The sequence below is a fragment of the Pristiophorus japonicus genome, chromosome 14 (genome assembly GCF_044704955.1).
Source record: "Pristiophorus japonicus isolate sPriJap1 chromosome 14, sPriJap1.hap1, whole genome shotgun sequence".
Lineage (NCBI taxonomy): Eukaryota > Metazoa > Chordata > Chondrichthyes > Pristiophoridae > Pristiophorus > Pristiophorus japonicus.
Genome location: NC_091990.1, coordinates 97678642 through 97691686, shown reverse-complemented (window position 1 = coordinate 97691686; position 13045 = coordinate 97678642). Strand labels below are relative to the sequence as shown.

The window sequence follows — 13045 nt, the reverse complement described above, 5'->3', positions numbered from 1 at the left end:
ATGACTCGGATGTAAAATTCTACCTCATTGTTGATGAAATTATAATTATTATGTTTTTCCTTATCTCTGATGGTCCCACAGTACCAGCCTTGGTTAGGTTGTGGTTGTTTATTGAGAATTGTGTTCACATAGATTCTATGGCCAGGTATTTGTACTTCAGCACTCGCCAGCTCACTATTTTCCACCCATTAAAGTGAATAGGCAGAATATCCACCCATTCATGGTTGATGCAATCCAGTTTGTTCTCACTCTATGATACACCTGTGAGTTATGTCACTAAGCGTCTCTCCACCCCTACCTCACAATGTTAATATCTGAAATTGTTGTCGTCATTCCTCTGTGTGTCGGGGGTGTGTGTGTGTGTGTGTGTGTGTCGGGGGGGGCTGTGTGTGTGTGTATGTCGAGGTGTGTTAAGTATGGAAGAACTCCACAAGACTGAGTACTAAAATTGATGTGACCTTAGTCTCTTTAATACAACTCCAGAGTGCCGAAGCAGCATGACCGACAACCTTTTATACTCCCTTGCACGAGTTGTGCAGGTGACCCTTGGGCCTCCAACAGTTGCGCCCTCTGGTGGCAAGTCTTACACAGTTACAATGTTTACATACATAACATCACTCCCCCCCCAAATTATTTACAAGTTGAGACGATCCGGGACCCTACGCTCCCTGGTTGATCGTCTGAGTTCAAACTCTGGCATGGGTGAGTTGGTCGGACCATTGCTGCATTGCGGCGCGGCTGGTCTGACAGGACTGTTGGGAATGGTGGGTTCATCCTCTTGATTGACAGCGAGGTCGATTGCTGGTTGGGTGTGTGTTGGTGGATCGATGATGGTGATGTCCACTTCAGGTTGTTCCTGGTTGTCGGTGAACCGCAGTTTGGTCTGATCCAAATGCTTTCTGCACGTTTGTCCATTCAATAGTTTGACTATAAACACTCTATTTCCCTCCTTGGCCAAGACAGTGCCAGTGACCATAATTAAGGACAAACATAGGGTCGTTCACATCAATGTCACGCAATACAGCCGCGCGATCGTATGTTTTGCCGGTGACGCCGGGTTTCCTCATGATCATTTAGATCCGGGTGGACCAAGGAGAGCATGGTTTTGAGTGCTCTCTTCATTAACAATTCTGCAGGGGGAACCCCAGTGAGTGAATGGGGTCGCATCTGGTAGCTGAGCAGAACCTGAGATAAACGGGTCTGCAAGGAGCCTTCCGTCATGTGTTTCAAGTTCTGCTTGATAGTTTGGATTGCCTGTTCCGCTTGACCGTTGAATGCGGACTTAAACGGGGCAGACCTGACATGCTTGATGTCATTGCGGGTCATAAACTCGTTGAATTCCGAGCTGGTGAAACACGGTCCATTGTCACTGACAAGAACGTCGGGCAAGCCATGGGTGGCAAATATAGCCTGGAGGCTTTCAATGGATGTGCTGGATGACATGATTACGCATTCAATCCATTTAGAGTAAGCGTCCACTACAACTAAAAACATATTTCCGAGAAAGGGGCCAGCAAAATCTACGTGGATCCTGGACCACGATTTGGAGGGCCATGACCACAGACTCAATGGAGCCTCCCTTGGTGCATTGCTCAATTGTGAGCACGTGTTGCACTGGTGTACGCATGACTCTCAGTCCAAGTCAATGCTGGGCCACCAAACATGCGACTTGGCTATAGCCTTCATCATGACTATGCCTGGGTGGGTATTGTGTAGGTCATGTAAAAATGTTTCCTTGCCTTTTTTGGCGAAACCACGTGATTACCCCATAAGAGGCAATCCGACTGGTTGGACATTTCATCTTTGCGTCAGTGAAACGGCTTAATTTCATCTTGCATTTCCCCAGGAACGGCCGACCAGCTCCCGTTGAGGACGCAACTTTTTACAAGTGATAGCACAGGATCCTGGCTGGTCCAGGTTCTGATCTGGCGAGTAGTGATGAGTGACCCCTCATTCACAAAAGCATCCATGACCAGAAGCAAGTCTGCAGGCTGCGCCATTTCCACCCTAGTAGTAGGCAATGGTAGCCGACTGAGGGCATCAGCACAGTTCTCCATGCCTGGTCTGTGGTGGATAACATAGTCATAGGCGGACAATGTTAGTGCCCATCTTTGGATGCGGGACGAAGCATTGGTATTTATACCTTTGCTTTCTGAAAACAGCGAAATGAGCGGTTTATGGTCGGTTCCAAGCTCAAACCGAAGTTCAAATGGGTTTGGTGCATTTTCTTAACCTCATATACACATGCTAACGCCTCTTTCTCGACCATACTGTAGGCTCTTTCAGCCTTAGACAGACTTCTAGACGCGTATGCAACCAGTTGAAGTTTGCCCGATACATTGGTTTGCTGTAACACACAGCCGACCCTGTACGAAGGTGCATCACAAGCTAGCACTAATCGTTTACTTGGGTCATACAGTAGAAGTAACTTATTAGAGCAAAGTAGGTTTCTGGCCTTCTCAAAGGCTGTCTCTTGAGATTTACCCCAAACCCAGTCATCACCCTTACATAGCAACATGTGCAACGGTTCCAGCAAAGTGCTTAACCCGGGTAGAAAGTTAGCAAAATAGTTGAGGAGTCCCAGGAACGAACACATCTCCGTCACATTCTGTGGTCTGGGTGCATTCTTGATGGCCTCCGTCTTGAAGTTTGTGGGTCTGATGCCGTCTGCCGCAATCTTTCTCCCCAAAAATGCAACCTCTGGCGCCAGGAAAACATACTTGGAGCGTTTCAGCCTGAGTCCCACTCTGTCTAGTTGACTTAGAACCTCTTCCAGGTTGTGCAGGTGGTCGGTGGTGTCACGACCGGTGATCAGGATGTCATCTTGAAATACAACGGTGCGCGGAACCGATTTCAGCAGACTCTCCATGTTCCTCTGGAAGATGGCAGCAGCCGAACGAATCCCAAAAGGGCACTTGTTATATATAAACAGTCCTTTGTGTGTGTTGATGGACGTCAATCTTTTCGAAGATTCAGCCAGCTCCTGTGTCGTGTAGGTGGAGGTTAGGTCCAACTTGGTGAACAACTTCCCTCCCGCTAGCATTGCGAACAGGTCATCTGCCTTGGGTAGCCGGTACTGGTCTTGTAACGAGACTGTGGGGCAACAAGGCACAAAGGCCTTGTAGTCTCCACAGATTCTGACCGTGCCATCGCTTTTCAACACCGGAACAATCCGACTGGCCCACTCGTTGAACTCGACCTGGCGATATGATTCCCTCTCATTGAAGTTTGTCCAGTTCAATCTCTACTTTCTCCCTCAAAATATATGGAACCGCTCGAGCCTTGTGATGAACGGGCCTTGCATCGGGGACTAGATGGATCTGCACCGTGGCACCTGTGAAGTTGCCGATGCTTGGTTTAAATAGCGACGGAAACTTGCTCAGCACTTGGATGCAGGAGGCATCATCCACTGAAGATAGTGCTTTGATGTCGTCCCAGTTCCATCGAATCTTTCCCAGCCAGCTTCTGCCGAATAGGGTTGGGCCATTGCCTGTTACAATCCATAGTGATAAATCATGCACAGCTCCATCGTACGATACCTTAACTGCCGCACTGCCAATGACTGGTATGAGCTCTTTGGTGTAGGTGAGCAGCTTTGTCTGAATCGGGCTCAGTTTGGGCCTTTGTGCCTTGTTGCCCCACAGTTTCTCAAAAGCCTTCTGGCTCATAATTGACTGACTCGCCCCCGTATCCAACTCCATTGATACCGAATACCGTTCAATTTGACTTTCAGCATGATAAGAGGGCTCTTGTTGGTGAAGGTGTGTACCCCATACACTTCTTCCTCGGGTTGAGTTGCCCCTCTCGTTCTGCGTGATCCACGCTGGATCGATCATCCTCTGCCACATGGTGAGTCGCAGCACTCTTGCATATTCACTGGAAGTGCCCCATTGTTTCGCAGCCTTTGCATACGTAGTGCTTGAATCGACATTGATGGGCTCGATGACTACCCCCGCAGCGCCAACATGGTGCTAATGGATTTGCATTCACGTCTGATGGCGAACTCTGAGTCATCCTAGGTCTTGCAGCTGCAGACCCTGCCATATGCAGTTCTGCCTGCTAGTGACGTTATTTTATGAACAGTACTTGCCAGTGAGCTTTGATGCTGGAAAGACATCTTTCTGGTATTATCGCTCGTGGATATGAATGCCTGGGCTATCGTGATGGCCTTGCTCAAGTCTAGGGATTCGGCAGACAGCAGCTTGCGAATAATGACCTCCTGGCTGATGCCAAGCACAAAAACGTCCTGCAGCATTTCCCCCCAAAATCCAGAAAATTCACAAGTTCCCGCAAGGCGTCTCAGGTCAGCGACATAACTCGCCACATCCTGGCCCTCGAAGCAGTGGTGCGTGTAGAAGCGATAGCTGGCTATTAATACGCTCTCCTTCGGCTTGAAGTGGTTCCGAACACAACTCTGTATATGTCTTCTCTGCTGGTTTCTCCGGTGCTAGCAGATTCTTGATGTGGACCCACATACGGTGAGGAGAATCGCCCTGAACTTGATTGCTTTATTGTCCCCATCCAGCTCGCTGGCCACAAAGTGCTGGTCGAGATGCTCAACGAAGGCTTCCCAATCCTCACCCTCTACAAATCTTTCTAAAATACCAACGGCAGCCAATACCACGTGAAAGTTCGTAATCTGTTACTCGTCGCCAATTGTTAAGTATGGAAGAACTCCACAAGACTGAGTACTGTGCGCTAAAACTGATGTGACCTTAGTCTCTTTTTAATACAACTCCAGAGTGCCTAAGCAGCATGGCAGACAACCTTTTAAACTCCCTTGCACGAGATGTGCAGGTGACCCTTGGGCCTCCAACAGTTGCGCCCTCTGGTGGCGAGTCTTACACAGTTACAATGTTTACATACATAACAGGATGTATGTGTATGTGGGTGTGTGTGTGTGTGTGTGTTGGGGTGTGTGTGTGTTGGGGGGTGTGTGTAGGTGTATGTGTGTGTGTCGGGGTATGGGTGTGTTTCGGCGAATGTTTGTGGCGGAGGAGCGGCTAGAGAACGTGGCGGAGGTGCGGCAAATGAGGGTACGGGGTTCAGAAGAGCCGAGGGCCCAGGGGCAGCACGGGCCAGTCCACACTGCGATATGTGTGTGCACTAAGTCCGTGCAGCAGAGCAGGTCTGCAATCGTTTTGGGTAATCCTTGCCGCTGGACCAAGACCTAGCTCTGTCAAGCCCGTAAATCCACGCACAGACATCTTCCACCCTGGAGTCCAGGACTGAAATATCGGGTCCTCCATTGAAACATCTATAAACTCATCCCTTTTGCTGTGGAAGCAAGTGACCCTCGTTGAGGGACCGCATATGATGATGATGGTATACTGGACCATTTTTCCGTTTTATTTTGCACCAGTGTTGGCACCTGGTATAACAAAGAACAGCGATACAAGTCCCTCTGCTCTTCCCCAAAAGTGAGCCTCAACTTCCAGCTTCAGAAGAGCATGTGAATTTTCCAATTTCCTACACTAGCCAGACATCCTGGTGACCTTTTAGAGCGCGATTGTAAATTTGTTCCAAAAAATGGAACAGAATAGTTGTTTGTGTTCATTGGGATCTAGATCGAAAACAGTCAGATTCAATCTGAAATCCTGGAACGACTACAGGGGCTTTCATTCCAGTATTCTGAGAAGGATCTGAACCGCAGTCTCCGATATAACCGAGAAGTGCCCTAACCTCTGTGCCACGCAGTTTCTTTCATATCCCTGACTCTTCCGCACAATAGAATCTCCCAAAAATCCAATTTGGCATGTGTTTGTATGTGTTCTTAATTTGTTTTGATTGCAAGCTGATTGATTTTCTGTAATTGTGTTCTTTTTACTCAGCACTAATTGAAGCCTGTGCTGAAAGAAGAAGTTTCTGTGCAGTCTTTTTAAACACACTGCCAGTCCGCCTAGTCTCTGCCCTGATGCTTCCATACACCTTGCCCCTGGAATCAGCACTTTCATTCACCATAAGGCAAGTTTGTAATTTCTGTTGTTCCGTGTCATCATTAGGACTATTCGCCTTCCTCTGATGTTCCTCTGGAATCTTCTAATCAGCTGAAGTTTGGCTGCCTGGTTTGGCTATTCTCAAACAAGTCTCTATATAGAGTGCTTCAGAATAAGTGAGGTCTAGCTCAAGGGAAGGTAACATTAATTGACATATAGCTAAATTCCTGATTCCTTGCTCCTACTGGGGAACAGCGTTCGCAGGGAATGCTGGTCAGACATGTCTCTGACCCATACTCCTTTCAAGAACGGGTTCTCCGATGGGACGTGAGGTTGTGAAATTAGCCCTAGCAAATCATGGCTTGTACAGTGCTGGCTGCCACTGTAGCTATGAGAAGTTATTGGAGCAATCCACAGTATGAGGCCATCTACCCAGCTGAAGGAAGAAAGATGGAGACATATGGACATTTATTTAGTTTTATTTTCTAGTGTAGAAGTCACCTTCAATATTAGAACTAATTCTTTAGTTCAAATAGCTTTATTACTGTATCCATTGGCCATGCCTTCTGTTGCCTAGGCCCCAAGCTCTGGAATTCCCTGCCTAAATTTCTCCGTTTCTCTACTTCTCTTTCCTCCTTCAAGACGCTCTTTAAACCTATCTCTTTGATCAAGCTTTTGGTCACCTGCCTTAATTTCTCCTTTTGCGGCTCGGAGTCACTTTTTTTAATCACATAATACTCCTGTGAAGCGCCTTGGGATGTTTCATTATGTTAAATGCAAGTTGTTATTGTATAATTAACTGATTTTTCAATATTACACTGCATTAGTTGAAAGTTTAAAAACAATGTTTGGCTCAGGGAACCTGGAATTTCCTGGAGTTGCTAACAGTCCAAGGGTTAAGCCGGAAATTGACTGTCAAAGTTTCTTTCATCTGAAAAGAGAGAAATGTATCTCTAATAGAAGAACCACAGCATGCTTTTTTAAAAAGTTTCAATTACATTTGCCTTCCTGAAACCTGTTTGCCTTCAGCTTGTTACCTGAGAGGATTTTCATGTACAGCAACAATGACTTGCATATAGCGCATTTAATATAGTAAACCATCTCAAGGCTCTTCACAGGAGCGATATAAACAAAATTTGACGAGCTTAGCAGAAAAGGGTCAATAATGTTTTGAACTGCCCAGGGTATATTTATAAATCACATGGGGGCATGGTTTATATTTCTGAATCATGTTGATTTAGATCACAAACTCTCACTTTTGTGCGCCAGTATTCTATATCTATTCCAAAAGAAAGTGACTAAGTTGGCGTGACTATGTTATCGAGTGTTTGGCTGGGACTGGAGTGAGTGGCATTGTCTGCCACCCATGGCATTTCTGGAATATGTATTCTGCAAAGGAAACCTTGGGCCGAAAAGTTACCACATAGCATGAGATCAGGGAGTGCTTTATACAGGTTGGGAGTTAATATTTTATGACCTACACTGCCCTTATTTTTAAGACTGAAGATGTGCGCACAGGGATTTAATTATACTTATGCCTTCATACTTTGTACCTGACAGAATCCTGGAATGGTTGCCTGATCTCCCGGAAGATATTGACTGGATGAAAGATCAGATTGGCAGTATTTTGTGGTACTTTGTCACAGTTGCCAAGGCACAACTGGAACATCGTCTTTCAGCAAGGTACTGACGGTTGATTAGAGAGTAACCATGCAATGATTGTCTGCAGTGTGGGTATTTAAAGCTTTCCATGTAAAGAAGTACATTTCCATCTGTACAACTTGTCAACCCTATGTGGACTTCTGCATTTCAAAATAGAATGGGGACAGATAAACCTTGCATTCTGATTTCCCTTTTCCATTCCACCCCCACCCCGAAAAGTGCTGACATTCTTCTTGTTCAGTACTTGTTGAACTATTCCATCACGGGGGAGGGGGTTATCACAGCCCCGCTAAATACTGCTGATACCCAACATCCATACATGGCGTTTGCATCAGGAGTCGCTGGATAATGATCAGGACTGGCTGTTTGTGTTTTCGTTCTCTCTTCCTCACAGGAGAGCTGAGGCCAGTTTTAGCACTCAAGCTGTGATCCTGGCTGAGATCAGCTGACACACTGAACTACATAATATACATTCATTCATTTATTTCTGTACTCCTCTGATTGTTCTGCTACCGCCCCCCCCCCCCCCCCCCCACATACCTAATGCTGCAGCTGTTGTGATTGGCCAAGCGTTCCGGTTGAACTGATATAAATTCTGCCGTTTCCCTGTGGAATTCTCTCTGATATAGTCATCATTGGGACCTATGTCCCCTTTCCATGGTAATTTGCTTCTTGGCAACCTAGCACACATTCTCCTTTGCCTTCTTGGCAACTGTTGAGGTCAAATGCAGAACCTCCAGAGCTCTCCACCGCTCTCCGCCCCCCGCATCAGCTAACTCGTCACTGGAAATCAAGTCTGGAGATGGTTTGATCCACTTGGTACAGGATCTCACCAAGGTGTGCATTAATCCACTGAGCTGTACAGGGAGCAGGTACCCATCCTTTTAAGTGTAGGCTCTCATAAGTACGGTGTATTTAATGGTAGGTGGGGAGAGGAGGGTTGGGAGGGATAAGACGAGGAGAGAGAGTTAGCTCGTCTTGCTCCTTTATTAATACCTGTTTAATCTTTTTTTTAAATGGAAAATGATTGGCTTCTCCTCATTTTTACTTCCTTCTTCTCTGTTCCAGGCTGCAATATAATATGAGGCTACAGAGGACCCAGAGCCTTTTTTTAGCACAAGGGCCATCTACCTACAAGTCTGTCCGGAGATGGGTTCGGAGCAATACTTCGGTGATGGATCTGATTTTGAAATGTGAAGAGTACCAGCGTCGCCTATGGCCCAGCATGCCCCTTCCCAACTGGGACATGCAGGGCTCAGTCTACCAGCAACATCTCAATTCCGGCTTACACATGAAATCCTCTGCCCTCCTTGGGGACCAGATTTGACTTTAGAAGGAATTCCCTTTCGTGCAGAGCATTTCCTCCTCTAAGTGTCACGTTAACTGCAAATATTTTTTTTACATAAACAATTTATATAGATATTTTTCTTGTGTACATATATACCACCTGGAAATAACCTGTTTGAAAACTTGTGGAGTTGTGTGTTCCACGCATGAAGCCAGGCCTCTTGACAAACCTCTTCCAGTTGAACAAGTTATTTTCAAGTTAACCATTTCCCTAGATTGTCTGTTGGGAATGAGCCCATAGTGTAACTTCAGTGGAGCAATACCCAGATGAATAGCCGACATTGTGGTAATTGCTATTTTAGAAACCTGAATTGAATTGAAATTTTAACAAAGAATTTATTTCTTTGTATTTAAACAATCGAGAAATTAGTCACAGAAAAATGGATTTCAGTGACTTTTCAATCAGAATGATGAAGCTGAATTTAGCTATGGGATAGTGGATTGAATCTTTGAATGGAATCACAAATCCCTGAATTAGTGAAGAAATCTGCAATGGAAAGCCAAGTATGACCAAAGATTAATTTAATGTCAAATAACTGGAGGAAAGGGTGGGGGGGGGGGCATATTTATAAAAGTAACAATTTCTAGTGAAGTGGCTAACTGGAGATTGCATAACTAAGTGTTCATACCTCATGACTATACATATAGGATCAATGCAACATTCTTATGCCAGATCAATGAAGTTCTAAGCTACTGTTTTTTTCAAGTCTTTGATTAATTTTAGTCAGAACTATTAAAAAGTAGAATTTTAAAGTGCCACTTTCAATCATTTTGTTTAAATTTTTGCAATTTTTTTTTACCTCTGGATTTATTGTTAAAAGTTTTGCTATGTTTCTGAAAAAAAACAGTAGCTGTTTATATTTATAGATTGTTTCCATAAGATTTTTCTTGTGATGTACTTTGACCACTTATTTTGAAGGCAATTTTATTTTATTGTTTTTACTCCACTGTTTTTATGTTTTAAGACTCCTTCAATGTTATGTGGTACTTGCAAGTCTGTCAGCTCAACTCAAGATAATGACTTTCAGCTTCTGTTTTACTTATCTCTGCTTGTAGATGCGCAGTATTAATTCCATTACTTGTACAGGTTGAACCTCTCTTATCCGGCACCCTCGGGACCTGGCCTGTGCCAGATAAGGGATTTTGCCAGACGAGGGGATGGTCACAATAAATTGGATGATTCAGGTACTGAGTAAAGGGATATTGGGGCTTGCTGGCTTGGGGCTGGGAGTGCAGCAGAGAGATCGTGGGGGGGGGGTGGTTGGCAGTGGATCACCAGGTCAGGCTAGCGATTTCGGGAGTCGGCAACGAGGAAGGACTTGAATTTGTTCATGCCGGAGTGGCCGGGAATGGTGCCGGACGAGGGGTGGTGCCGGATAAGGGAGTCCTGGATAAGGGAGGTTCAACCTGCACAACAAAAGCAGCCAAAAGCAAAGAACTGCCCTCCCACATCTAGATAGCCAAGACCAGCAACAGGTCACCTGCCCAACCTTTTGATTTAGCAGATGGTTTGGAGGGCTGAAGCAGGTGAAAGGAAAAAAATATGCAAGGACATTTCATGCAAGTTGATTTTTAAAATGTGGGGCTATAAATTTACCTTGGGAGTTAACACAGACTGGGCATTGGTATTGTATCGGGTGCCTGTTATACCACCCATCTGATACTCACTTGCATTGAAGTCAATGGTACCAAATATTGGGTGGGGTATATAACCGGTGGCCAGCGCCTGTTTTGTGCTTTTGCCCTCGATGAATTTGTACCTCATTATGTAATATCCTTAAAATTTAAACACTTAATTATCATTTTGCCACTGTAATTCAATGGGTAGTTTTGGGAGGACTACATCTCCAAAAGGTATCTTCAAGTAACTTCTATTCCAATGCACTGGAGCAATAACAGTGCATGTGTGCTAAGGCAGTACGCACAACCCTCTGAGCCTAGAGTTTGTAAAATGGCCTTTTATGCATGCAGTATATTTTTTGTTTTTGAGTTTGTAAATAAGGCACTGTATATTTTACAGATATCCCTTTCCCCATCTGACAATGTAAAGAATTCACTGTTTCCAATGTGGATTAATCTCTGCTGTCAAAATTCATAGTTGGTTTATTGGACTGAAAAATTGTAGTGTTAATTTGAATCTCCAATGCATAATTGATATTTTGTATACCTAATAGAATTATTCTTCATTATTTCCCCTCTGCTTTGGGTCTTGCCCAATCTTTGCAGATCTATTGCAGATTCCTTTCCCATTGCAGGTGTGAAAGAGTGGCCTACAGTTACTCTCTGCTGCTAATTTGCACTCCTTGCACCTGCTCAAGGCCTCTTAATGACTTGGCTAACATTTGCAACTAGCTGGCTCGGGAATTAGGGGTACAACCTGACAGGACCACACAGTGACACAGTTGGGGTGAAACTGGTCTGCACCAGTAGCGCAAAGTGGGCTTGTCCAAATCGGCAATCTGCTTTACACCACACCTGATTTTCTTTCCCATTGAAGCCAATTCGCCACAAACCTGTGTCACGCTACTGGTGTACACCAATTTTACCCCCCCCCCCCCCGCCCCCGGCCTCGTATGTGTGGATACTACTTGCTAGACCCCTTTGCTGCCCAGCACTCGGTAAGTGTTTTATTGAAAAAGAGTCTACTCATAATATATTCCCTTGTATATAATATGAATTAAGAACATACTACCCTGTATACTTTATCTAAATTATAAGAATTTCAAAAAGATGTTTATTTTTTTTGTCTATGTTGAAATGAATTTTGAGAACGTTTGTATAGACTGTACATCAACTCCATGCTAAAAGATATGGATTCACAAAAATATAGTCCATTTTAATTGCCTGAAAGGAAGATGGATTTGTTATGTAAACAAATTGTACTTCGACTATTTTTTGGCTCTGAGGTGCGTATTTAAAGTTACAGTTGTAAAATGTAATTGACTGGGATGCAGATTTGATGGAGAGAGACTGTAATTTGAGGAGGATCACACAGGTTTATGTTGAAATGAGCTCCTCTCCGGTTCCTCCCCTGAGGGCACTGACCCTTGGTGGGATATGGTTAACTGAGATGCCAGGTGCCCATTGGTACCTCATATGTACCCATGTGTGAACCAAAACAATGAATGTTAGCAAGTTATTGAACCATGTTATTCATCTCATAGGTGAGACTTGATTCCCACAGGTGCATTTCACAGCAGAGTCACTGGACAGCAATCGAGAGCTGAAACCCCGGCTTCTTCCTTTTCCTCCTTTTAGTATGGAGGCTTTGTTCTATCTAGCTTCAGCTAACTCGACACATACCAGAGACCAAACCTGGAACCCTTTGGTCCATATAGCTCTATTTTATCTAAGTTTATCATATCACTAATATATTTGAATGCATTACCAGCAGAAGATTTTGTAGCCTAAAATTCTGTTAATGCACTGCACCTAACTATAGAGCAGTACAGTGTATGTCTGGTGAAGGAGCCTATGCTGGATGATTTACTTATGATCGAATGGTGATCCTAGCATTAGTTTATTGAAAGTGAAAGTGCAAAATTAAGAAAGAGGGTCGAGAAGGAGCAATGATTGTTTCCCCATACATTAAGATTTCTAGATATCTTCTCTGTTGCATTAGTTCGTAAGCTTCTCTGAAGGGATAATTTTGTTGTTTTCCCCCAATCCCTAGCTGACTAAAATCTAACTGTCTGTAAACCTTCCAGAAGCCACTATGATTTGCATTATGCTGCTATGGTAGACAATGGTTTGCATTATATAATTTGATTCATAGTTACATGCAATTTTGTAATCCCTAGAAGCTGACTGATGTAAAACCACTTTGCAACGACGAAGGTTTTCACTGAGATGAGACTTTGCTCAAATAAAGGACTATTTTGCACTTTGAAAAGATTATTTTGATACGCAGTTAACACTGGTCCTTGTATCCTTGTGTAAAGATTGGCTTTGGATTATAAATGTATCATAACAAGTGCACTTGCTAAGTAATTTTGTCCATGAAGGGCTTTCTCTCGTACATTTGTGCTACTTTTGCGTGCTCTATAATGTGTGGAGGATGTGGAATTTGGTAGGGTCTTCATTCTTTGAACAATATGTCC

The 13045-nt window shown here is 44.3% G+C and overlaps 1 protein-coding gene across 1 annotated transcript in view; it reads left to right on the top strand.

Annotated features, from left to right (window-relative positions):
- Positions 1-9491, top strand: part of pnpla2 (patatin-like phospholipase domain containing 2) — an 83828-nt gene extending 74337 nt beyond the window's left edge. Inside the window, exons 7-9 of the mRNA XM_070899397.1 lie at positions 5832-5964; positions 7497-7619; positions 8667-9491. Of these exons, the coding sequence (XP_070755498.1) occupies positions 5832-5964; positions 7497-7619; positions 8667-8925 (515 nt within the window). The 3' untranslated portion in view covers positions 8926-9491. The remainder of the gene's footprint in view (positions 1-5831; positions 5965-7496; positions 7620-8666) is intronic.
- The last annotated feature ends 3554 nt before the right edge of the window (positions 9492-13045 follow it).